Below are 27976 nucleotides of genomic sequence, written 5' to 3'. Positions count from 1 at the left end.
GAGAACATCTACTTCAACGGAAAATAAATAATCTCAGAGAGGTTTATGAGCCAAATTAATCGTCAGAGTCATCAGACTTGTCAGAATTATCAAATTCATCATCATCGTCCTTTGCAGAATCCTCTTCGATTTCTTCATCAGAATCACTATCACGGCCATTGATGAAGTCTGGGTGGATATTAGGATCATCTGAGTCCGAGTCATCCTCTGCTTCGTACTCAGCTTCGAGTTCAGCTTCAACCTGCTTCGCAATCTTTTGAAGTTCTCTGGTACGCCGGTCTGGCTTAATCTCGTAATTTCGTACCATCCACACAGTTTCCACTTCAGAGGCATTAGCGTCAGAGTCGAAGGGTACACCATCAACAAATCGACGCCTCTCTTTAGCCGCCTGTATCCTGCGCCGGATTCCATCCTTTCTACGTCGAAGATCCTCCATATCATCATCATGGGACTTTCTCTTCATGAGCTCTTCATAAGAGATCCTTCAGTCATTAAGGGATGTGCTATCTTTAGTTCCCTCAACATAATTCGTTTTAACTCGCAATTTGGCTGCATAAGACTTGGAATCCTCATCAGAAGAACTGGAGGAGTAATCGCTGCTGCTGCTGGTGGAAACTATCATTGTCTGGAATCAAATCAGAAGCACAGAATTACAAACGACCTAATGATACCATTTTCAACAACGAAAATAGTAATCCCCAACTCTTACCTATTTTACGATTTCACTAGACTTTAATGATGACGTGAAACTTCGAAAACTTGCTCACTCTTTCAAACCTGCGAAGACGAGCAAAACTTATCATTCTAGAGTCAACACTTACTTTTCACAAAACTATGAATAGGTCACATAATCTTTCATGTGAACATTCGCTGATTTTCTACATGTGTGCATATACTATAAAATCGCCAAGCTCATACATACATTATGTCATCACGAATACAATTGTTTTCTTTCAGCAATTGCTCAAAAATCATAAATTGATTTTCATAAAACCGTGAACAACCCACGTAAATTTTTACTGAGTGAACATCCACTGGTTTTTCGAAAATTGGACATACAGATATTATTTGACCGTGAATAATTGTCTACTTTCAATAGTTGTTCAAAATCAAAACATTGATTTTACAAAAATATATAAGTGAAACTCATGTAGCTTTGAAAATATGTATTTTCTTGGTCCCTCTCGTGAGCATCCGTCTTTGAAACGAGAGTATATTTTCAAAAAAAAAAAATTCATGAAAGATCATAGAAATTTTTTTATTACTAACAGACGCACGTCTAATAAAAAAAAAAATCTTTTCTCTCGTACGAGCATCCACCTTTGAAATGAGGGTTTATACACTTTGTAAAATCTCACATATTTACAAAATAAAATTTTGGTTTTCATGAAAGCTCATAGACAAAATTTTATGTCATCAGACTCAGGTCTATTTTGTTTGTTTCTTAAACTAACGAACGAACGTCTGTTCCTAAAACAAGGATTTCCTTTTTTTGGCCGAGCCTGTAAACGTTGAACTGACCAAAACTGGACTTTCAACCGACCAAATCAGCAGTGACTCATCTCTCCATGCTCACGGGATGACACTCTATCTTACTATCAGGGTTCTCATCTGTGCATTTTCTCGTACATGACATCATTGGGGTAAATCGAGGATTCTGAAACTACCTTTGTAGACTAAGTTCAACCACTGATCTCGTCGACTGAAAATCACCATTTAATGCTTACTGCGGAACATGATTGTTCCTCACTAAGCAGGGGACTTAATGTAGATGGTGGATTTTCAACAAAGGTCAAAACCGTAAAATCATGATACTTCATGTTTCTGAGACGGCTTCAGGGATCCATGTGACGATTCGTGTTTTACGAAGTATGATGCATATGTCACTCGAAAGGCCCCTCCGGAGCGTTCGACACTGGGAATTCCATCATAGCCTCTATGTAGAATAACGTAATTGGGCAGTTCTCCGTAAGATTGAGAGCTTAACGCCTTCAGGATTCCGGTGACACTCAATGTTCCCTGACTACATAGAGGAATTCTCCTCTACATAGAAGAACAATTGAGCGGTTCTTCGTAAGATTGAGAGCAATAACGTCTTCAGGACGGTGATACTCACTGTTCCTGACTATGTAGAGAGACCCGTATATAGACTCAGGCGGTCCTCCATACATGAAATGTTGAGAGGGCAAAACGGCTTCGGGACATAGCAACACTAGATGATTTACTGACTATACGCTAGAGATTAAATTCTAGGTCATATTCACCACTTAATTCCTAGAAGATAATCTATCTTATCTCATTACTCTTATTTCATGATCGAAATGGTAATAGATTAATGTATTACTCCGATTTCATGATCGAATCCATGCATGATCTTATGAAATGGTAATAGATGTTACTCCGATTTCAAGGTCGAATCCACGGCTGATCTCATGAAATGGTAATATCACCACTTATTTTATTACTCCGATTTCATGATCGAATCCACGGCTGATCTCATGAAATGGTAATAGATGTTACTCTGATTTCATGGTCGAATCACCACGGTCCCATGGAATGGTAATATCATCGCTCATTTCATTACTTCGATTTTATGGTCAAATCTGCGATTTCATGAGATGGTGATGAAATTATCATTTTATTATTCTGAATCCATAGACCAATCCGCTGCTGATTTTATGGATTCATAATAAATAACTACTCATCTTATTACTCAGTTTCATGAATTATTCTCCATTGAATTTCATAAATCAGTAATAAATACCCAACAATCGGGAATCTGGACCATCACTGTGTAAGACCCACAAAAATGGTGCGAGTGTACTCGACAATGATGCACGACTGAGCACCCGGATGCACGAATGAGTGTCCAAAAATATGAAATAATGAGGAATCCTTCGCAAAACAGGAGAAAACAATGAATATTAATAAAATAATAAGAGGTGCCCAAGGCCAGGCCCACCAGCAGGACGGCCGGCCGTTCCCTAGCCATGGTCGGTCCGTGCATCTCCCATTATTTTCCTTATTTCTTATTATTTCGTGAACTCACGAAAACTCCTTGGTTTTAGCAACTTTCCTTGTTTTTGCAAAACTCGTGAATTCTCCATAACTTGGTGGATTCACGAATTAATATTATAAAATAAGGAGAGGTGTGCGGGACCGGGAAACCTAGCCGGCCGGCCATGCTTAAGCCGTAGCCGATCCCACACCTCACAATCCTTAGCTTTTTATAATAATTATTATTCCCTAATCTCACGAAACTCCTTCGTTTCAACAAAAACTCATGGATTCTCCATAACTTCAAGGATTCATGAAAAATAAGTATCATAAATTAGGGAAAGGTGTGCGGGACCGGGCAACCCGGCCGGCCATGGACGGTCCCACACCTTGCAATCCCTAATTTTCCATAATTATTATTTTCCTCAATTCATGAAACTCCCAGGTTTGAGCAAAATTCATGATTTCTCCATATTTTCTCAAATATTGCTCAAATCACGAAAAAAGAAAATCCAACATAGTCACACGACTGGATAGCCTCTCACGGCAATTTCAAATATTAAAATACTTTTATTTTAATATTTTCAAAATATTGATGAATTGAGCATACATGCTCATTCCAACAAAAATCAAGAATTCTCAGTCGAGATGAAACTCTTCTGAAAATTCACTATGTTGCTCGAACGCGCATCAGAAAATACTGAAACTCTCAGAAGGAAACACGGACACCACGGAAACACGTGCATGCCTCCATGACCAACCAGAGTCATTCCTAGGGTTTGCACAAGGCCAGTCCCACACGTTCTCATAATTCTAACCTAATTTGCTCGATTGCTCATACCGAGCCCGAGCTCTCTCCAACCAACTGGAGGATTCTCCAAATGACCAACAACCGGTCCCGTGACCACCAAGACCCGGTCCCATTCCCTCTTGGTCGGTCCTCATCTCTCATACCTAGGTTTTATCACCTAATGTTGAACCCAACAATATTTCAACAAATGGTGAAACCGCCATTGAATCATCGTTATTTCACCAACTCTCAAACTGAGAACCCTGGTGCATGCTCACTCGAGCACCGGGCATCACATGGACGCTCATCATCCCATGTGGTTGGTCCCTCTTCACTCATGACAAATTTGCAGCAATTCACCAATTATTGAAGGATTGATCAAAAATTAGGGTTTCGAACAAATGCTTCACGAATCACCATTTTGAGCAAGTTCAAACACAAAATTATGTTGATTCAGTAATCAACATCCAAATTAATAATATTCGGTAATTCACTAATATTTTTATTAATATTTTATTGGGTCACGGCACCACCAGTAAATAATTCGTTGAATTGAGCAATACTTGCTCAGTTGCTCGAATATTGATCCAACCATCAATATTCGGTACCTCATCAGTAGTTTGTCGAATTGAGCAACACTTGCTCAATTGCACGTCAAATTATCAATATTCAGTGTTTTGGTAAATTCAGCAACACTTGCTCGGTTGCACACCAAAATTATCAAATTAGTCGAATTGAGCAATACTTGCTCAGTTGCTCGACAAACTCTACATATTCGGCAATTCGTCGAGTTAAGCAATACTTCCTCAGTCTCTAGTATGTAATTCATTGACATCTCAGAGAACTACATGTTCAAATCCATGAATCTCCGAGCATTCACCACTTATGCTCGATTCAACAAAATTAGATTCACGGTCTAAATCAGTCAACAACTGACCAACTAATACACGTCTGCCTTGCAGACTCCACGATTCGTGAAATCTCAATCACGTCACAAATGAGGAATATCACTTAGGGTTTTGGTCTGGCGGTCTACGGCACATGGATTCATCCACAATGAGAAATGTGCGTAAGTCGTGTAAAAGGTTGAAGGAGTTAGCAAAGTAGTGGGTACACGATCAGTCAAATCTCCGCACGACATGGAACTGACTTTACCACGATCTTCCACTTTCCCACTCTTTCACTCAAGAAACAGTCACACTTACAGGAATCAGTGGTACATCGTTCTTGCAATAAAAATAAGTCTAAATCGAGGACATCAGGGATATCATCAATCATCGATTATCATCATTACCGTCAACAACTCGATATAAACTTATTCACAGAACTCAACTTCAGCAGTTCAGCAATATTGCAGAAACTTTCAACACACCCACAATCCTTGATCATCATTGATCCCACACAACTCTCAGCTTCCCTCCTACAGATCAACCCATCTTCCTCTTTGTGACCGAATTGACTCTGGAACGGCCATTGTCTTGGTTTAGGTCGGAGTCATACAGATTTATTTTCCGAATTTAAGCACCCCCTTTGCAGCGGTACATCTGTGTGAGGTTCAGAAGTTCGCTCGGTTGAGGAGTCTCGATAGCACGCTCGTCTCTCCACTTTCCTAGAAAACCAGTAAACTGTTTTTCCCCATCTACACATATCAACCATGTTCTTCTTGACCATAACTAGTTCAAATGATTTCAAATGAACTAGTTAGAGAGTTGTTCAATTGCAAGGAAATCTCATGTACTACACAAGACACAATTGAAGCAAAGATGATTTGATTTACTTGAATCAGTTCATGAAATTTTATAGCCACGGTTTGCAAACTGCATTCCTTAGTCTTTTTAAGTTTAAGTTCAGAAATCATCATCAGATATATAACCTTCTCAATTTCGCAGAAATCATTTAGGACTTATACATAAATGTGTTTCCACAACAATGCTTATGTCCACCATTGGTTATGCAATCTAAACTCTCATTTCAATCATTGAAACATTCTTAGAGGACGTTATATAGTTGTTACACCTTTTCTCGTCAAAGCAATTTTCAAGATGATTCAAACATATCATGACTTTCGTCACATGGTAAAGATAAACTTGATCGAAGCGAAAAGCTTACCAACACATATTTCGAGATATAGATAGGTGAGGTATACTCGGCTCGAAATACCAAATGTGTATAATCCAAGTATATATATATAGCATACAACTTCTTATCTCAAAGAGTAGGAGATAGAGTAGATAGACTTTTGAGTGATAGATAAGTTCAAGTCTTCACATACCTTTTTGTCGATAAGTTCCACCGGTTCCTTGAGTAGTTCTTCTACTTGTATGATGAATCGCCATGAAGTCCTTGAGCTCAACTATACTTTATGTCCTACTCCGAGACTTAGCTATAATAGACTAGAAATCAAGACTTATAGTTTTGATCACTAACATTGACAAACATGCTTGAGATAGAAACGCATGCGAGTTCGACCGAGCAATGCTCTAATAATCTTCCACATGTCTAATCTTCAACATTCTTCGAAATCTTCGTCACTTCCAAGTACTCCAATGATCCCAAAGGTTGTAAGTTTAGCATCACCGCTGTTGAAGATCCGTAGGTATAACAATGAAAAAGCATCGGTCTCGATCATTGTTATACAGTGTCATAGTATTATTACACAGTGTCAAAGTTTAATTGTATCACAACTTCAACAATAATACTATGGTGATATGTATCACTCCCCCTTAGTCAATACTCAATCTCACATGGAAACCATTCCTCCTTACACAATGATCCGAAAACCATATGTATTTGTAGTATGAACTACATATTAATTCTCCCCCTTTGTCAACAAAATTGGCAAAGGTACAAGAACGGGATCATAATGAAATTTCCGAGAGAGACATTTCATGACAAAAGGAAAAAATACATACCAACTAATTTAGATGCAATCATAAAGCCGAAGCTAAATGCATTCATCAAGGAGTTTAAAGATACAAGATAACCCCTCTAGAATTCCACAGCCCCACACCCCTCAAAATATGACCATTAAGCACAAGTTCAAAAGAACTCTCCCCCATTTGATGTCATTCCCGAAAGAACAACAAGAGCGACCTTAATTTCAAAAGAAAAGAAGGATTTTTATTGGACACCGAAAACCATAAGAATGATTTTCTATATCCAAAAACTCAATCAAATTAATCACAAGTAAACCCATGATTAATTTAATAGGAATACGCAATCAAATTAAACACAAGAGGTGATCAATTCAATTGATTGTGCTCAACATAAGAGAACTTATAGAGACACGAAAATACTCAACTAGATTAATTACAAGAGAACCCATAATTAATCTAATTGAAATACACAACCAAACTAATTAAAAAAGTAATCAATTTAATTGTCATTTGTTTTGCTCGACATAAAAAAACTTACGGAGCAATAACTAAATAACCAAACAAGATGATTAATTTAGTTCAATATGCTCGACATAACATATCTCACGGAACAACAACTAAGCTAAGAAAATCAACTTGGTTGTATAATGCTCAACATAAGATACATTACGGAGCCTCACAGTAATATATAAAAATATGTATCAGGGATGATCAATACTGCGGACTACACAAGGATTCATTCTATCTTCAATCACTATTTGCATAACGACAATTAATAGACATAATCCTTGAAAACAAAAGATTTTAACCTATCTTCCATCAAAATATTTGACAATATAGGCTTAACTTTTGTATTTGTCAAAAGTCCATTCATTTTTTTACCAGTATGTGAATACTGAACATGAACGACTTTACTTTTGACAAAGTATGAGACAAACATAGTTCACCGACGTAAACACCAATATCCCATAACAAATTGCAATATATCAAATCATAAAGATTCATACTGCAAAAACATCATCCTCCATATATTTTTAGACTTTAAACCAAATAAACCTAAAAAATAACAAGAAGATGAAAAATAATAGCTATGTGTAGTCACAATCATTGTTATTCCAAGCACTAGTTATTCTTCCAACTAAGCCAAAAATAAGACATACTGGGAAACAATGTCTTTGAGAAATTCCTTATCATTCCCGAACTCCTTGTCGTCAACAGCCACTGGAATATAAAGTTCGTGGAGGAAGGAGTCAATACCAACAAACCGTCTTGGATGATGATGTCAAACCAGTTATAAACAATCACATTGACATCTTTTTCATCCAAAGACATGATGCTTAGAGAACAGTTATAAACAACTGGGTTTTTTGAGTGGAATTCACAATCTCATCAAGCAGTCTTAAGATATAAAGGATATCAGAGCGGAAAAAGAATGTAGGGTTCGCAACCTTTAAACAGGTTCGTGGACGCCCAATTCTAAACCCCATAAATAGTAGAATTATCGATAATAACCCTTTACTTTATTTGATAGACAGGAAATACAAACCTAAGAAAAAAAACTTTTCCTAAAGCCTGAGCGGTACACAATATTATCTCTTTTGATCAGGCACATGAGACAAGATTTACCAAACAACACAATTAATTTGCGCTGTGGTGAACAACAATTTGTCCACCATTTTCCTCTTGAGAGGAATCATCTGACTTCTGTATATCAAAGATATTTGACCATAACTTCTTCTCTAATGGTCTTATGTTGTCTTTGGAAACCAACTTAATATACGAAGATAAAATCCTACATGCCTCAGCAGTCTTCTGAGCAAGTTTAAGCTCCCTTGCCAATCGATTTGCTCTTCGTTGAAGTTTGTTGGCGTGCCTCACTTGATGTTTGTACTTGTAACATCTTTTTAGTTCATGACCCTTTTGAGAACAAAACGAGCACGTCAAACTTGGATAGTATTCAGGCATCTGTGGTGTGTAAGCATCCAGACACAAAGTAGATCCTGAAACATTACAAACAAAGTTTCCAAAGGATGGGTCAATTGATTCTTCCAGCTTGATTGGATTCTCTTCTTCACCGAAACCATCAAGGTTGATTTGCTAATCAAAATCAATGTTTTCACATAGAAGACCAACACTTGATTTCCTATCTTCATCAGAATCATATATCTCAGACATCTCATCAAGTGTTACATCCTGAATTTTTTTCCCAGTGTATTTTCTACGATTTCGGCACTCATTTGTAAAATGACCAAAACCTTTACACTTAAAGCACTATGGAATATCCTCGTCAGCATCCTTGTTTATAGGAGGGATGCGGTTGTGAGGTTTATCTGATGACCTAGGTTTGTCTCTTGAAAACCATTTACTTCTCTTTAATAGAAGATCCCTAAACTGTCTTGTGATCAAGGAGACTGATTTGTCAAGATCTTCATCCGAAAAATTACCCTGAGACTGATTTGTCAAGATCTTCATCCGAAAAATCACCCTCAGACTGATCATCCTCAGAGACATACACACTTTTACTTTTATCAAGTAACTTAGTGTTCTTCTGTGCTTTAAAGGCAACATCCTTCCCGATTTTGGATGTACGCTCATGATCAAAGATATTTAGCTTTCCAACCAATGTATTTCTGGAAAGATTATCAAGGTTATTTCCCTCAACTATGGCATGCTTCTTAGACTCCTAGATGGCAGCGATCTGAGAATTTTCATCACAATGTCCTTTTCAGGAATAGTCTTACCCAATGCAAAAGATGCATTAAAAATTTCAGACACTCTGTGATTAAACTCATCAAATGTATCTTCATCTTCCATACGAAGGTTCTCCCAATCGGAATTAAGGTTTTGAAGCCTAGCTTCCTTTTCACTGGAGTTACCTTCAAATACGGTTTCTAAGATATCCCAAGCATCTTAGACCTAGTGCAATTTGATACATGGTGCTGAAGATTTGGGTTAATGGCATGTATGATGGCATGCCGTCGGAATTTTGCTTTGCAGCAAGTATCTCGGCAGAATTATATTCACCAATATTCTTGGGAATGTTTAGATTTCCAACTGCCATAACGGGAGCATCATATCCATTAACAACATATACCCATGATTGAAAATCACGCCCTTGAAGAAAAGCTCGCATAGTAATTTTCCACCATATGTAATTAGAGCCATCGAAGACTGGTGGTACGTTCATAGAGATAGCACCTCTGTCCATAGAGTCAGATCGCTACAAACACATACTTGTAAGGTCTTGAACGTGTTTGCCTGCTCTTATACCAATTCAAAAAGCGGGGGTCTAACTACACCACCTAATACTTCGCTTAGCAATATGTATGGACAAACTCGAATATACTTTTAAGAGAATCAACAAGACTCAATCAATTAAAAGTATATCAACGATATTATATCTCTCTTCTTGATTTGATTTACTTTAGCAGGAACTGCAAGTTCTAATCAAATGCAAGGAATAACTTGGATGGTACCAAAGACCAATATCCAAGGATCAATGAATAACAATCAACAACCAAAGGGTGGATTACTCTAATTGATGATCTAACGCACAACCTGTATTATTTCAATTATAAAGATAAAACAATATAATGCGGAAATAGAAATAACAAAGACACCAGAAATTTTGTTAACGAGGAAACCGCAAATGCAGAAAAACCACGGGACCTAGTCCAGATTGAACACACACTGTATTAACCAGTTCTGGAGATTCTTTAGTGCCTTCCAAGGTTCTGCGTAGATAGCTAGGGTCTGGAGTAATGGTTTTGTGGGTACACCTTTGGTAAACCCTAACGAGACTATATCTCGGTCGATAGGTCCACCTAGCGAGTTAAGAATTTATTTTTCTAGATTAGTTTTGCTCGAGGACTAGCAAATAATAAGTTTGGGGGTATTTGATAGACACATTTTTGTGTCTAATTTGTCCTTATTGTTTTGTATTGTTGGTACTCGATTTCGTACTTATTATGGTATTTTATGTGTTTGTAGGTATTTTTGGGAACTAAACATTTTTGGAAAATTCGGCTCGAAAAGTTGTTATTTGCACCCGGAGGACACATGTTATTCGGACTCTCGATATTGGTTAAGGGGTACCTCAATTACTAAGGGGCATCCTGGTTTCTATTTACACCCCTCAAGGCACCTACTATTCGCACCCCTACTATGGATAGGGGGCAACCCTTTCTTCCCCACGGTTTGAATGTTTTTGGCGGGAAAACGGTGTGTGAAGCTGGATGAAATTACGGTTCATCTCCTGGACTGGATTTAAAGAGATTCAATCACTGGAATCTATTATGATGGGCCTTTTTCGTCTTAACAGGCTTGGTATGCTCGATGGATTTGATCCAGTGGGGATGGATAAGCCGGGAGAAGAAAAACAGAGAGTGAGAAGTTTCGGTCTCTGTTAATAATAAATTTGGGAAGTTTCAGTCGGATTTGGATGCAATTATGAATTGGAAACACCCTGTTACACTTAAACAGGGTTTGTATGTGTTCTACGATCTAAAAGGAAGGATGATTACATGCATTCTCTTTAGGACAGGGAAGAATATTTACTCGAGATATTATAGGATTTTGATCGTGCCTTTGGGAAGGTTCCGTGTGCTACAAAGAGATAAACACAATCTAAGTTATTTTGCCAGCGTGTAGGAGTGAATCTGCATACAACAGACGCGTGAAGGAATTAAGAATGGTAAGTATTCCCTGTGAACTTCAGTGGATAAAAGGGTCATTAATGGATTACATGGAGTTATGGAGGATATTTCTTGTGCGTGAGAGGCTATATAAGGAGTTAAGGAGTGATAGATTCGTTATGGAGAGTTTGGAGAAGAACAGTGCGTAAATCAGAGCTGCAGAGAAATCTTTTCTGCTGCTGCATAAGCTGAAGAACACGAAGAACATAGACCCACAGAGACAGTCGTTTTGCTACAATATCAACGACAGTTAGGTTCTATCGTTCCCTGTAACAGTTCGGTTTGTAACACTTATAACTGTTACAAACCCGGTTTTTAATAGTTTTTCTTCATTTCATCTTTGTAAACACCCTTGAGCAATAATAATGAATTTTGAGTGTGTTTCCAACATGCTGATGAGCTAATTGTCCCACAACCAAGTCAATGAGGAAGCTATTCACGCATGAATAATTGATAACTATTTTATTCTCTCTAATTTATAATTTATAATTCACTCAATCACTACTTTGCAGAGTTTTAAATTGTTTGCATGATTTTCTTAATTACTTGTGATTCAATTTGATAGGTTATACTTTGTTCAGATAATCTATGCTTAGGGAATACAATTAATGTTTGAGAATATGCCTGATTATTTGTGAATTAAGAAATAATGGACTTAGAAGATAATTAGAGTTTTGGATTATTTACAATAACTTATTCATGTGTGATAGTGGAATCAGTGTCTTGGTTATTTTTAATATCTTGAAATCAATTTTGCAATAAGTTTTCTATTTTCAAGTTTTATAAGTCTAAAATATTTTGCTTTCACAAGTCTCAACGAACCTATTATTACTACTACAACAACTTGAAATCACATCAATTTTTGGCCCCGCCGACGCGGACTTGTCTTTAGGCTAGAGTTTTTAGATTATTTTTTTAGGTTTTTATTTGTTTGTCATTTTTATTTTATTTGTTCTTCTTTACATTTTTGGGTTTTTGTCTTTTCCTTACAGATTTTGGAGTTTGGAGCGAAAGAAAAATTTGCCAAAGCTTTTGGTGAATACTTAAAGATTTGGAGTAAAAGCAAAGCGAAAGGAGCGAAAGAAAAGGAGAATAAAATTTAATTAAAAAAGAGAGAGAGAGATAGATAGACATTTTTTTTATTTTTTTTTAGATTTTTTTAGATTATCTTTTTCTTTTGCACTATATTTTTGGACTGTGGACTGTGGACTTTGGGACTTTATTTTTTTTAACTCTACGTAAGAGTAGTTTAAATATAAATTGTTTGAAGAGAAGGACGGCGATTACGATATCGCCTCGGCCCCTCGGGTTCGTACATGACATAGGAGTCGTGGCCCGAGTCGACTTCAGTGGTTCATCCCCCGTCTGGTACGGGAGGTAAGTTTGTTGAAACACTCGTGAATCCCTTGTCAGTGAGTTACTGTATTCCTTCGTTTGCATATATGCTCAGGATTTGAAAACGGCTGCTTTAATTTCCTATTAAAGGGCAAGGACTGGCCATACAAGATAAGGGTTCGGATTTGATCACCGTTCCCTTCTTGCCCGCCTTAAGAAAACGAAACCAAACGCGAACCTAAGCCTAAAATTTGACTAGAACGAGACCTATAGGGTAACGAGCTTAATAGGAAAGTTATTCGAAAAATATTGGTTACTCTTTTAAGCATGCTTCAAAGTTCATGATGGTTTCTGTGAGTTGAATACACCGCCTTGTAACGCTGGTGAGGCCTTGGGTATCAAAGCTCCACTGAGCTTCCCTCGTCTCGATTCAACTTACTTTAACTCGGATTGATTCCAGAGGGGTTTACTTAAATTGTAATGAATTCCCTTTCGAAGGATTAGAAGCTGGTCTAGAAACAATCTAAGTGGAACCATCATGCTTTTTGTTTGCTAGAAATCAATAGGTTTGCTGTGGTGGAGTCAGCCTTGTTTGTGTTTGCATAGAACTTCCCTTCCTTTTAGGATTTCTTTCTTTTTCTTTTGTTTTTCTAGTGTATGCCCGGGGTCATTAGAAAACGGGCTTGGAAAAGAGATAATCTAGGTCGATTTATTAGTGAAAAACCTAGTAGTTCTTCTTGTGGAAGCGGGGAGCTCGAAGACTCTTCTTTTGAGAGCCCTGTTTGAAACTTCAGTTTTGAGAATCTGTCTCTTCGTGAGGAAAATACCCCTAGTACTTCAGCTGTGCCAGCAATGGAAACTTTGAAAGATTACATGTTCCCAACTAGGTCCACCCGAGCTTCGTGCATTAAATTCCCAGCCACTACGGCTAATTTCGAGATAAAACCTAGTATTCTTCAGATGATCCCTATATTCTTAGGGAAAGATGATGAGAACCCTTATTTTCATATTAGGGACTTTGAGGAAATTTATGGGACAATTAGAATAAAAGACCTTACTGATGAAGTCTTGAAACTTAAGATGTTTCCCTTTTCCTTAAGAGATAAATCCAAGACCTGGCTGAACAACCTACCATCTGAATCCATTGAAACATGGCAGGAACTTATTGCTGCTTTCTATATGAAATTCTACCCTAAGCATAAAACTGCGTCTGTTAGGCAGAAAATTAGTGCTAGTGTGCAACAAGAGGGAGAGTCTCTTTTAGGTTTTTAGAGAGATTCAATGATCTCCTATCCCAGTGTCCTCACCATGGATTTGATAAGATGAAACTCGTAGAGATTATTTATGATGGTTTAGACTATTCAACCAAAGCCATGGTTGAGTCTATGTGCGCTGGTGAGTTCACTAGTAAAAGTGTGATGATGCTTTTACCTTCTTAGGAGCTGTCGCTGAAAAATCCCAACAGTGGGAGTCTTGTGTTGAACCCCCCAAAAGACTCTTGGTCAATAGAAGTAGCACCAATGTGGTAGATACAAGCTTCGGGTCTGATGCTAAGTTTGCTGCTTTGTCTAGAAGGTTAGAAGCTTTGGAATTGAATCATCCTAAACATAGGTCTCTTGTTGAACCTGATGATAGGTTTAGAGCCTCTCAAGTGTCTAGTTGTGGAGTAGAACCCAATAACTCGTTTTGGGAAGGTCAGGTTAGTGAAGAGCAAGCCCATGCTGTCTATAACAATGCTAGGTTTGAGAACCGTCAAAGTTTGACCCATACTCAGAGACTTACAACCCTGGTTGGAGAAACCATCCTAATTTTTCTTGGTCTAAGGGTCAGAATCAAGGACAGTCTAGTAATTCTCAGCCTCCCAGGTTTTGGTTATGCTAAGAACTCTTCAGGTCAACCCCAGTTTCAGAATGAGAAAAATCTCCACCTTAGAAGAAACCCTTACTATGTTAGCAAAGAACCATGAGATGTTATCAAAGAACCACTATGGTTTTCAAGAAGAAACCAGGCAGAATTTTAAGAATAATTCCCAGTCTCTTGCTAACTTAGAACTTCAAGTCGGCCAAATAGCTAAGTTTCTTAGTGAAAGAGAAGATGGAAGGTTCCCTAGTCAAACTGATCCTAACCCTAAAGGAGAGAAATCGTACAATCATGTGAATTCTATAACAACCCTTAGGAGTGGAAAGAAAGTTGACAATAAGGTTGCCATGCCTGATAGTGAACATGTTAGTTCACCCTTCTGAGCCAGAAAATGAGGAGACTGATAGAGTCTCCAAAGAGACCAATGAGGGTCTGTGAGCCCGGCTTTGTTCCCAGAGCCCCGTTCCCCCAGCTGCTAGTTCCAACTAAGAGGGAGTCCAACTTTAATGATATATTGGAGGTTTTTAAGCAGGTTACTATCAACCTCCCATTGTTAGATGCGATTAAGCAGATTCCCGCTTATGCCAAGTTTCTTAAGGATATGTGTACGCGAAAGCGAAAACTTAGTGTCCAGAAGAAAGCCTTCCTAGCTAGTCATGTGAGTTCTATTATTCAGAATACCATACTCCTAAGTATAAAGACCCAGGGTCCCCTACTATTTCTTGCACAATAGGTAAATACCGTGTCGAGAAAGCTTTGCTTGACTTAGGAGCCAGTGTGAACTTACTCCATACCATGTGTACCTTAAGCTAGGACTTGGTGAGATGAAACCTACCCAGATGACACTTCAGTTAGCTGATAGGTCCGTTAAAATTCCTCGTGGTGTGATCGAGGACGTTCTTATTGAGGTCGACAAGTTTATTTATCCAGTGGATTTTGTTATCCTAGATACCCAACCTGTCCCTGACCCAGAGAACCAAATACCAGTGATTTTAGGTCGCCCGTTTTTAGCTACATCCAATGCGATCATTAACTGTCGAAATGGTATTATGAATTTGTCTTTTGGTAATATGACTATTGAGCTGAACATTTTTAATATTAGTAAGCTACCCTCTGAACTAGATGACTCGAGCATAGAAGAGGTGAACATGATAGGAACATTAGTCGAGGAGTCATTACCAAACACTTTGTTAGAAGATCCATTAGAGAAATGCCTAGCCCACTTTGGGATTGATTTTGATGATGACGATGTGATTAATGAGGTGAATGCTTTGTTAGATTCAACCCCTTTGATAGACACTAGTAATGGATGGAAACCTAAGTTTGAACCTCTACTCGTTTCTAAGTCTACCCTAGTTCCTTCGTTAGAAAAGCCTCCTAAGTTGGACCTTAAACCATTACCAGATTCCCTGAAGTATGTGTTTTTAGGCCCATCTGAAACTTTACCTGTGATTATAGCATCCGACTTGGATAGTGATCAGGAAAGTAGGCTAGTGATTGTCCTTCAGAATAACAAGGAAGCTTTAGGGTGAACCATAGCAGACATTAAGGGTATAAGTTTACTGATTGTATGCATCATATCTATTTAGAGAGTGGCACCAAACCTTCTAGGGAGATGCAACGTCGACTGAACCCTAATATGAAAGAAATAGTTCGAACCGAGGTTCTTAAGCTGTTAGATGCAGGCATTATCTACCCCATTTAAGACAGTAAATGGGTCAGCCCCGTTCAGGTTGTTCCCAAGAAATCCGGTATTACTATAGTCCAGGATGATAACAATGAGTTAATCCCAGCCCGGGTGACCACGGGTTGGCGTGTCTGTATTGACTATAGGAAATTGAACAAGGTCACTAGGAAGGACCACTTTCCCTTTCCCTTCATCGACCAAATGCTAGAGAGATTAGCTGGACGTAGCCATTATTGCTTTTTAGATGGATAGTGCGGTTATAATCAGATTGTAATAGCCCCAGAAGACCAAGAGAAAACCACTTTTACTTGTCCCTTTGGCACCTTTGCGTATAGACGCATGCCTTTCGGGCTATGTAATGCCCCTGCGACCTTTCAGCGTTGTATGCTGAGCATATTTTCTGACATGGTAGAACGGTTCTTAGAGGTCTTTATGGATGATTTTTCAGTGTTTGGTTCGTCTTTGTATGAGTGCTTGCATCATTTGTCATTAGTTTTGACTAGGTGTAAGGAAAAGAATTTAGTGTTTAATTGGGAGAAATGTCACTTCATGGTTCGTTCAGGAATTGTTCTAGGGTATATTGTATCTTTGAAGGGTATATAGGTAGATAGAGCCAAAGTTGACCTTATTAAAACTTACAGGTCCCAAAAACCGTAAGAGATATTAGGTCATTCTTAGGGCATGCAGGTTTTTATCGTCGATTCATTAAGGAGTTTAGCTTGATTTCTAGACCTCTTTGCAATTTGCTTGCGAAAGATGTTAAGTTTGTCCTTGATGATGCCTGTTTAGAGGCTTTTGAGAAGCTTAAGACTTTACTCACTACCTCCCCCATAGTCCAGGCACCCAACTGGAACCTACCCTTTGAGATCATGTGTGATGCTTCAGATTATGCTATTGGTGTTGTGCTAGGTCAGCGAGAAAATAAGTTACTTCATGTGATTTACTATGCTAGAAAAACTCTGAATGATGCCCAGTTGAACTATACCACTACGGAGAAGGAACTATTAGCCATTATGTTTTCTATCGGGATTTCTTTGAGCTGTGAAGTATATAATAGGTGGAGAGAAGTGAGAGAAGATTATCAAGAGTTAGGGGTCGATTGGGAGGCCAGCAGAGAGGCGCAGGAGGAGTTGCAGGAATTGTACCTGCTGCTGCTGCTGCCATTAACAAAGCTCGAAGAACACGAAGAACACACCTGCAAAGACAGACGTTCTTTGAATAGTGGAAAGACTAGCGGCCGTGGGTCTTAAAAGAAGGCGTCAACAGCAGTCTTACTTTTCTTTCTTCCAAAGTCTTGGAAAATACTGCTCAAAGCTATTCGTACGCTTCTGTTAGCTATAAACTTTCCACCAAACTCTTATCAAGACTTGAACAGGACCTAGTACGTAACTATCCAGCGTAAAACTCTCACAAAATCTTTCATACAAATCCTTGAAACTGGACAGAACAATATGTATCATGTTTGGACTTTGATCGCTTCTCCCAGCCATTCCAGCCCAAGTTGATCGATAAAATCACTTGCATACGGTCTGTTTAGTCTTAACAGGCCTAGCCCAATTGATTTCAGGGATTTAATCTCCCTCAAAACTGCCCAGAAATCCAACATCAAGTTATCAGACGTGAACTTTAGTTTTCCCGCCAAATTCCATTATTTGAACTTTGAATGTGGTGTCCCCTTAACCAGACTGGGAGTCCCTTTAGCATGTGCCTTGAAATGGGGTGCCCCTTAGTAATTAGGTTACCCCTTATCCAGAATCAAGGGTCCGTATAGCAAGTGTCCTCTGGGGCATCTTCCGCACTTTTTTCGGGGTTCCTCCAGGGTATTTCTGGGGTACTTCCGGTACACTTCTGGGGCGCTTCCGGCACTCTATCAACGGAGGTCCAAACGCCGCATTTTCAGCCAATTTCGCCGCAAATCCTTATTCTTCTAAAAACACCTACAAATAAATAAAATAACCAAATAAGTATAGAATCGAGCACTAACACTATATACAATTGAGATATATTAGACACATAAATGCGTCTATCACTAGGTCAGCGAGAAAATAAGTTACTTCATGTGATTTACTATGCTAGAAAAACTCTGAATGATGCCCAGTTGAACTATACCACTACGGAGAAGGAACTATTAGCCATTATGTTTTCCTTAGACAAGTTTAGACCCTATCTCTTAGGTTCTAAGATCGTAATATATACTGATCATGCTGCTTTGAAATATTTTCTGTCTAAGAAAGATACGAAACCTAGATTGATTAGGTGGATCCTTTTGTTGCAAGAGTTTTCTCCAGACATTAGAGACAAAAAGGGTGCCGAAAATGTAGTAGCAGACCACTTGTCTAGGCTAGTTGTTGATTCCCCTGATGATCTCCTTCCTATAAGGGATAGATTTCCTGATGAACAACTGTTCTTTGTTACCCAATTACTTTGGTACGCAAATATAGTGAACTATCTTGTTACTGGTCGAATGCCCCAACATTGGGGTAAACAAGATCGTTCTAAGTTTTTAGCCGAGGTGAAGCACTTCTTTTGGGATGATCCTTATTTGTTTAAGTATTGTCCAGACCAGATTATTAGGAGATGTATACCTGAGAGTGACCAGTCCAGTATTATTTCCTTTTGTCATGATCATGCTTGTGGGGGTCACTTTAGTGTTAAGAAGACTGCTGCTAAGATATTGCAGTGTGGATTCTATTGGCCTTCGTTGTTTAAAGACTCCCATAGTCACTGTGTTACTTGTGACCGTTGCCAGAAATTAGGAACCATTTCCCGTAGGAATATGATGCCCTTGAACTTGATTCTAATTGTTGAGGTCTTTGATGTGTGGGGTATTGACTTTATGGGTCCGTTTCTTAATTCTTTTGGTAACTTATACATCCTTGTCGCTGTAGACTATGTATCTAAGTGGATTGAGGTGGTTGCGTGTAAGACTAATGACCATAGGGTTGTGATTGAGTTCTTGAAAGATAATATACTTACACGTTTTGGTACACCCCGCGAGCTATAATTAGTGATGGAGGGTCGCACTTTTGTAATGGACCTTTTAGGCTTTTGATGAAGAAATATGGTATTACACAAAAGGTAGCTACCCCATATCATCCACAGACTAGTGGTCAGGTAGAGGTTTCCAATAGGGATATAAAGCGTATATTAGAGAAAACAGTTAATCCTAATCGGAAATACTAGTCGTCTAGGCTTACTGATGCCTTATGGGCTTACCATACTGCGTTTAAGACCCCCATTGGAATGTCACCTTATCGACTTGTGTATGGAAACGCATGTCACTTACCTGTTGAGTTAGAACATATAGCTTATTGGGCTGTTAAGCAGCTAAATTTTTCACTAGACAAGGCAGGAGCCCATAGGAAACTCCAGCTTAATGAGTTGGAAGAGATTCGTAGAGATGCATATGATAGTGCTAAGGAGTATAATAACAAAATGAAACTTGTGCATGATAAGAATATTTTAAGAAAGTCATTTTCTCCAGGTCAAAAAGTTCTTCTGTATGATACCCGCTTGCATCTTTTCCCTGGGAAGTTACGTTCTCGGTGGACGGGTCCTTTTTATTGTTCGCACTTTCCTTCCTCATGGAGCTGTTGAGATCGAGACACCGGATGGTAGTAGTTCTTCGAAGGTTAACGGTCAGAGATTGAAACCCTTTTTAGAGCCCTTTCCTACAAGTGACGTTGAGGAAGTTCCTTTGGAGGACTCTGTTTACCATTGATTGACCATCGAGGCGATTGTATATTGTATATTAGTTTTTGATTTCTCTCTTCACCCAGGTACTATCTTTCCGACTTCTCTCTTTACTGATTCCTCATGTTACTTTACTTTTTGGTATTTCTCTTTCATTGGAAACATTGAGGACAATGTTAGATTTAAGTTTGGGGGTGGGGAAGAAACTTTTTGTTAGCTTTTAGTTGCAATAAATAAACTCCAGAGCCTAGAAATTTATGCTTATTAAGGTTGGCACTAACCAATCTAAGTGGATGGGAACATCTTGGTTGTAGGAGTTGAGGAACCAATCTGATTAGATGGACACATCTAAAGAGTCTATTCATAAAAGCACAGAGCTCAGGTGTTAGAATTAAAAAAAAAAAACATGGTAGTTTCGCCATATCTCATTGAACCTAATCCCTTATGTTTTTATTTCTTAAGTGATTTGGTGTGGCACACGATTCAAGTTGTTACCATTGCTTGAGTGAAATAGAGTGATTGAGAAGAAAAAAATTGAGACTAGACCATCAGACCAACCAGAATAAATTCAGTAAAGTCGACCACTGGTGTCCTTGTATATGCCAGTTGTGTTGACCTAGAATTAGGTTTATCGACCACTGGTCCCCTTGTATATGCCAGTTGTGTTGATATTAGTCAGACCGGTATCCCAGTCCGTTAGGATAGGTTCATCTTGGCATAGGCCTTCAGACAGATATGGGAAACACTGTTTACTTTAAACCATCTATTTTTCTATTTATCCATCTTCTTAATCTTTCCATGTGATTGGTTGACTCCGGTTATGATGTCTAGAAACTATCTGAGTAGAGCTCTGTCATTTATATATGAATTATAGTATGCTGAGTGCAAACTCGTGTGCAGCAATTGGAATTTCGCATCAGGGTACTTCCTCCTATAGTCAATGTTTGTTTGCCAACCAAGGAGATTATTTAGTGCCTTCCAAGGTTCTGCGTAGATAGCTAGGGCCTAGAGTAATGGTTTTGTGGGTACACCTCTGGTAAACCCTCCCGAGACTATATCTCGGTCGCTAGGTCCACCTAGCGAGTTAGGAATTTATTTTTCTATATTAGTTTTGCTCGAGGACTAGCAAATAATAAGTTTGGGGGTATTTGATAGACACATTTTTGTGTCTAATTTGTCCTCAATGTTCTGTATTGTTGGTACTCGATTTCGTACTTATTATGGTATTTTATGTGTTTGTAGGTATTTTTGGGAAATAAACATTTTTGGAAAATTCGGCTCGAAAAGTTGTTATTTGCACCCGGAGGACACATGTTATTCGGACTCTCGATATTGATTAGGGGCACCTCAATTACTAAGGGGCACCTCAGTTTCTATTTACTCCCCTCAATGCACCTACTATTCGCACCCCTACTCTAGATAGGGGGCAACCCTTTCTTCCCCATGGTTTGAATGTTTTTGGCGAGAAAACGGTGTGTGAAGCTGGCTGAAATTAGGGTTCATCTCCTGGACTGGATTTAAAGAGATTCAATCACTGGAATCTATTGTGATGGGCCTGTTTCGTCTTAACAGGCTTGGTATGCTCGATGGATTTGATCCAGTTAGGCTGGATAAGCCGGGAGAAGAAAAACAGAGAGTGAGAAGTTTCGGTCTCTGTTAATGATAAATTTGGGAAGTTTCAGTCGGATTTGGATGCAATTCTGAATTGGAAACACCCTGTTACACTTAAACATGGTTTATATGTGTTGTACGATCTAAAAGGAAGGATGATTACACGTATTCTCTTTAGGACAACGAAGAATATTTACTCGAGATATTATGGGATTTTGGTCGTGCCTTTGGGAAGGTTCCGTGTGCTAGAAAGAGATAAATACAATCTAAGTTATTTTGCCAGCGTGTAGGAGTGAATCTGCATACAGCAGACGCGTGAAGGAATTAAGAATGGTAACTATTCCCTGTGAACTTCCTTGGAGAATAAAGGTCATTAGTGGAGAATTACATGGAGTTATGGAGGATATTTCTTGTGCGCGAGAGGCTATAAAAGGAGTTAAGGAGTAATAGAGCCGTTACGGAGAGTTTGGAGAAGAATAGAGCGTAAATCAGAGCTGCAGAGAAATCTTTTCTGCTATTGCATAAGCTGAAGAACACGAAGAACATAAACCCACAGAGACAGTGGTTTTTCTACAGTAACAACGACAGTTAGGTTCTATCGTTCCCTGTAACAGTTCGGTTTGTAACACTTATAACTGTTACAAACCCGGTTTTAACACTTATAACTGTTACAAACCCGGTTTTTAATAGTTTTTCTCCATTTCATCTTTGTAAACACCCTTTGAGCAGTAAAAATGAATTCTGAGTGTGTTTCCAACATGATGATGAGCTAATTCTCCCACAACCAAGGCAATGAGGAAGCTATTCAGGCATGAATAATTGGTAACTATTTTATTGTCTCTAATTTATAATTTATAATTCACTCAATCACTGCTTTGTGTTAAGCTATTCAGGCATGCAATTGTGTTTTTACTCAGCTGATAGTTGTGTTAAGCCTCAAGTATGGTTGTTGGATTAATTAGAATGAGTTATTATGGATGTGGGAATTGTTGATAATGCTGAAGTGAAGTGTGCGTGTATTAGAACTAGAACTGAAGTGAATATATGAATGTGCAGGTGGTGGATTAATTTGTTTGAAGTAACTGATATTGCTTGTGTGATGAGTCTGTTTATGCTGAGATTGGAATTCAGTTAGTACTGGAGTGTAATTAAATGGGAATTGTAGTTGAGGTTTGAGTGTTGTTTGAGTGGAGCTGATCTGAGTTTGGCTTAGAGCTGCTTTTGCAGATAAACTTAATTACATTTGTAATTGAAATTCAAAGTTGTTTAAGAATGAATGTAAAATTTTAAGTTTGATAGAAATGAAATGTTAATGAAGTAGAGTTGAATTGAAAACTATGACAGGGAGGTGATTGCTCAATTTGAGTTTAGTTTGTGCTTTGGCTTAGGTCTTGTATCTTTCAGCTAGATAGTTGGTTGACTGCTCTAGCTTACCCTGACTCAGTTAATCTGACTGAGTCGAGTTATCTTGTCAGTCTGAGTTGAATAGGTTTGAATCAGTGACCAGACCATTTGACCGATTTAGACTTTAGACTTTGACTATTTGACCCTGGACATTGACCCGACCTTGGACGTAGACTATTAGTTGACCCTCGACCGTTAGTTCGACTGTTAGTTGACTTTAATGGACTTGGGCTTAGGGTAGTTTCTTAATTAGATGTTTTGGACCTATTGTGGTCCGAATCAGACTTTGACTTCTATTATAAAGTTGTAGACATTCATAAGACTGAGCTAATAAAATATAGAATCAACCTAAGTGTGTTAGTAAACCCTTAGATGAGTTAAAGTATAAAATGGAAGGTGTAGAATCTTAAATGGGCCTAGAGTCATTAGAAATACTTGTATGATTCTTATGTGAGCCTTTTGGCTAGATTCTTAGATTTCTTGTGTGATTAACAATTAGTTTATATTAACAACGATCGATTCAAAGGATGAGCCAGTGAATCGTGGATCTCGAGGTAGGTGGGAATACATTTAACTCTTTTGAAACCATTCTTGTTTCTTTTACAAAGATTTATGTTTATAAACTCATACATTGTATATTTGTGCATGTTATACATTGTACAACTTGTATTATGAGTGTTATGTTGGTTCTTTGTAATCTTTCCATGGTTTGGAAAGGACTTGTAATGTTTTGTTGTCGTCATGAATTTTTATGGGAAATAAGAATTTCCACCTGTGGTATATAGGATACGCTCCTTCACATTTATACCTAGAGCTTTTATGATATATTGGTCGGCAGTTTGCGAGTTCGAAATTGTCGACATCAATACTTACAATTAGGTGTGGATTTGAGAGTTCGGAATTGCACAACCATAATATAAATTGTTTGAGGAAGGAGTTTGTCCATATACATGTTTGAGTAATACCAGTGACTTAGTCACTTTGTTGTTTGGGAAAATATGTATTGTTTTCCAAATCTTGCTCTTGATTTCTTTAAAGTTGAATGTTATTCCTGCTGGGCACCCCTTCTAGGGATGATGTGCTCACCCTTTCCCACTTTCAATTTTCAGAGACAGATCAGAGTTGCGCAGCGAAATCCACGAGTGTTGACTCCGCTAATTAGTTAACTTGTGCTATGATAAAATTTTAGAGACCAATTAATTTTAATAACTTAATACTTGGGTAATCTAGCACTGGGGAATAGTGAACGTTGTGTTTTCTCTGTTCGTAGGAAGGCATTGTTGGGCTTGGACAACCTTGACAGGGCAACTGCATTCAGAGATGACCGATCATAGCAGCTTGGTATAAATCTTTTAGAAAATCGATAGTTGATAATTTCACTTAGAAAGATTCATAGGATTCTTCCTTAAAGTTAGAGATAAATATTTTATAAAATAGAAATTAGTTAAGAAACTTAGGCTTCCCTATTTGATAGAATTTAAATCAGGGTAGTTGAACCTAGAGCCACAAATCTTAGTTGTAGAAAACCATATAGGTTTGTGATTTCTTTCTTATTGGTTGCACTAAGATGAGAGATAGTAGTTTCTCTATAAGGTGGGGAGTTTTGAAGACCAGAAGGATAGTTTGATTTTCGAGGACAAAAATTTTATAAGATGGGGAGAATGTAAAGACCCTAAAGCTCGTCAACGCTATTAGACTAGTCAAGGGACGTATTAGCCACTAATAGCTCGATTAGTTTAACATGAATTTTAATTAATAGAAATTAATTTAACAACGATTTAGATACGAAACTAGTACAGTTGCACAGATCTTGAAAAGTTGCGCGGAATGGACTACTCGAACGTATCATTCGGACACCGGACGAAGAAGATATCACCATATTATTATGAAAGGTAGAATTATCATTTTAATCTTAACCTCCTGGCTGTCCATATCCAAGTGATGGGCGTCTTTATCAATTTTGTTGGCCTTATCCCCAGACCGTGAAGATAAACTCTTTTCTTCTTTCTTTTTTCTTCATTCTTCTTCCTTCTTCTTCTCTCTTCTTCTTTATTCTTCTATTTCTCGTCACTGGCGATTCTAAGAATCGAATTGATAGAATTTTTGACGTATCAGTTTAATTTGATGAAGGAGAAGATGAGGTGATTATAAATCACGATGGAATACGATTTAGAATCGAAGTATTAAATCAGAGGAAATCCAGTTAGGGTTTGTAAAACTGTCTAATTGAATTCGTATGGAATAAATTGGTTGATTAGGTTGTTGATTGATGAAGAAGAAACGGGTTACCGTTTAATTGATTTTTGAAGTGGTTCAGATGATGAATTGAAGAATTAGGATTTGAGATTGATGTTGAATGCATGTTGAAAGTGATTAGGGTTGTTGTTAGATGTAAATGGAGAGGGTTGTTGTCTGATTGACGAGTTGGTGTTGATTTGATTAAGGTTTTGAGAATTAGGATTTCTTAGAGGAATTGTTTTAAGGTTGATTTCATGATGAATAAGAAGATTTACAGAGTGGTTTAGTCGATTAAGGAACAAGGTGAAGTTACTTAGATGTTGGAGCTGTATTGGTGAAGATTTGATAGAAATTAGGGTTTACAAGAAATCAAGACTGAGCAGATGATGATGATGGAAGTAGGAGATGGATGTTTGGAGTTAACATTTCTGAAATTGATTTGAGAAAGAAGGATGGAGCAAGTTCAGTTAGGGTTCTTAATAAAATGAAGACTTAGGGTTTATGGGTTTGAGATGCAGACGAAGGAATGTCAATGCAGTGGATGTTGTTACTGAGGTAAGCTTTTAATTTCTTGAATTTTGATATTTGAAGGATGAACCATTGAATTGTTAAGTTTGTATAATTTTTTTTGAAATTGTGTTATGATGGATATGTGGTATAATTGTTGATGAAGTAGGTTGTGTTGAATTACTATGAACTAGAATGAAAGAAGAAAGTGCAAGGTTGTGGAGTTGGAGTTGTTGTTGGTGCTAAGTTGCAGGTGGAATGAGATGGTAATGTTGTTGGTGTTGTTTGTGTAATTGGATTTGAAGGTGAAGATGCATTATGGCCTGTTGTGGATGCAATTGTGATCTCAGATGTTTTGTGGGTTATGACTGCAATTTAGATTGCTAGTGGTGGTGCAGGTTGTAATGGTGGTGTCTAATTGAGTTTAAGGAAGTGGTATGAGATGCAACTGTGTTTTTACTCAGTTGATAGTGGTGTTAAGCCTCAATTATGGCTGTTGGCTTAATTAGAATGAGTTATTATGGATGTGAGAATTGTTGATAATGCTGAAGTGAAGTGTGCGTGTATTAGAACTAGAACTGAAGTGAATATATGAATGTGCAGGTGGTGGATTAATTTGTTTGAAGTAACTGATATTGCTTGTGTGATGAGTCTGTTTATGCTGAGATTGGAATTCAGTTAGTACTGAAGTGTAATCAAATGGGAATTTTAGTTGAGGTTTTAGTGTTGTTTGAGTGGAGCTGATCTGAGTTTGGCTTAGAGATGCTTTTGCAGATAAACTTAGTTACATTTGTAATTGAAATTCAAAGTTGTTTAAGAATGAATGTATAATTTTAAGTTTGATAGAAATGAAATGTTAATGAAGTAGAGTTGAATTGAAAACTATGACAGGGAGGTGATTGCTCAACTTGAGTTTAGTTTGTGCTTTGGCTTAGGTCATGTATATTTCAGCTAGATAGTTGGCTGACTGCTCTAGCTTACCCTGACTCAGTTAATCTGACTGAGTCGAGTTATCTTGTCAGTCTGAGTTGAATAGGTTTGACTCAGTGACCAGACCATTTGACCGATTTAGACTTTAGACTTTGACTATTTGACCCTGGACATTGACCCGACCTTGGACGTAGACTATTAGTTGACCCTCGACTGTTAGTTGACTTTAATGGACTTGGGCTTAGGGTAGTTTCTTAATTAGATGTTTTGGACCTATTGTGGTCCGAATTAGACTTTGACTTCTACTACAAAGTTGTAGACATTCATAAGACTGAGCTAATAAATTATAGAATCAACCTAAGTGTGTTAGTAAACCCTTAGATGAGTTAAAGTATAAAATGGAAGGTGTAGAATCTTAAATGGGCCTAGAGTCATTAGAAATACTTGTATGATTCTTGTGTGAGCCTTTTGGCTAGATTCTTAGATTTCTTGTGTGATTAACAATTAGTTTATATTAACAACGATCGATTCAAAGGATGAGCCAGTGAATCGTGGATCTCGAGGTAGGCGTGGCTTGTCATCAAAAGAGGTGGGAATACATTTAACTCTTTTGAAACCATTCTTGTTTCTTTTACAAAGATTTATGTTTATAAACTCATGCATCGTATATTTGTGCACTTCATACATTGTTCAACTTGTATTATGAGTGTTCTGTTTGGTTCTTTGTAATCTTTCCATGGTTTGTAAAGGACTTGTAATGTTTTTTTGTCGTCATGAATTGTTATGGGAAATAAGAATTTCCACCTGTGGTATACAGGATACGCTCCTTCACATTTATACCTAGAGATTTTATGATATATTGGTCGGCAGTTTGCGAGTTCGGAATTGTCGACATCAATATTTACGATTAGGTGTGGATTTGCGAGTTCGGAATTGTCGACATCAATATTTACCATTAGGTGTGGATTTGCGAGTTCGGAATTGCACAACCATAGTATACATTGTTTGAGGAAGGAGTTTTTCCATATACATGTTTGAGTAATACCAGTGACTTAGTAACTTTGTTGTTTGGGAAAATATGTATTGTTTTCCAAATCTTGCTCTTGATTTCTTTAAAGTTGAATGTTATTCCTGTTGGGCACCCCTTATAGGGATGATTTGCTCACCCTTTCCCACTTTCAGTTTTCAGAGACAGATCAGAGTTGCGCAGCGAAAGCCACGAGTGTTGACTCCGCTAATTAGTTAACTTGTGCTATGTTTATTATGTTGTTTATTGTATCTGTAAACCAAATGACTATTGTATATGTATCATTTGAGAGAAGTTCATGTATATATATTCTGAGCGGGGTTAGTT

General features: G+C 37.9%; 1 protein-coding gene and 1 long non-coding RNA gene across 2 annotated transcripts; one reads left to right on the top strand and one right to left on the bottom strand.

Annotated features, from left to right (window-relative positions):
* Positions 1-55: 55 nt before the first annotated feature.
* Positions 56-463, bottom strand: LOC113290839 (calsequestrin-1-like). Its single transcript, XM_026540429.1, has one exon. It carries the CDS (start codon positions 461-463, stop codon positions 56-58), a length of 408 nt encoding a protein of 135 aa, XP_026396214.1.
* A 24495-nt stretch (positions 464-24958) lies between these two features.
* Positions 24959-26567, top strand: LOC113287710. Its single transcript, XR_003330267.1, has 2 exons — positions 24959-25740; positions 25862-26567. It is a non-coding gene; the product is annotated as an uncharacterized LOC113287710 (long non-coding RNA).
* The last annotated feature ends 1409 nt before the right edge of the window (positions 26568-27976 follow it).

This window comes from Papaver somniferum, chromosome 6, assembly GCF_003573695.1.
Source record: "Papaver somniferum cultivar HN1 chromosome 6, ASM357369v1, whole genome shotgun sequence".
NCBI lineage: Eukaryota > Viridiplantae > Streptophyta > Magnoliopsida > Ranunculales > Papaveraceae > Papaver > Papaver somniferum.
This window is presented reverse-complemented; position numbering and strand designations above follow the sequence as displayed.

Bases quoted from the DNA above. Each gene is read 5' to 3' on its own strand.
- LOC113290839 (XM_026540429.1), bottom strand. From the start codon at position 463: ATGAAGAGAAAGTCCCATGATGATGATATGGAGGATCTTCGACGTAGA.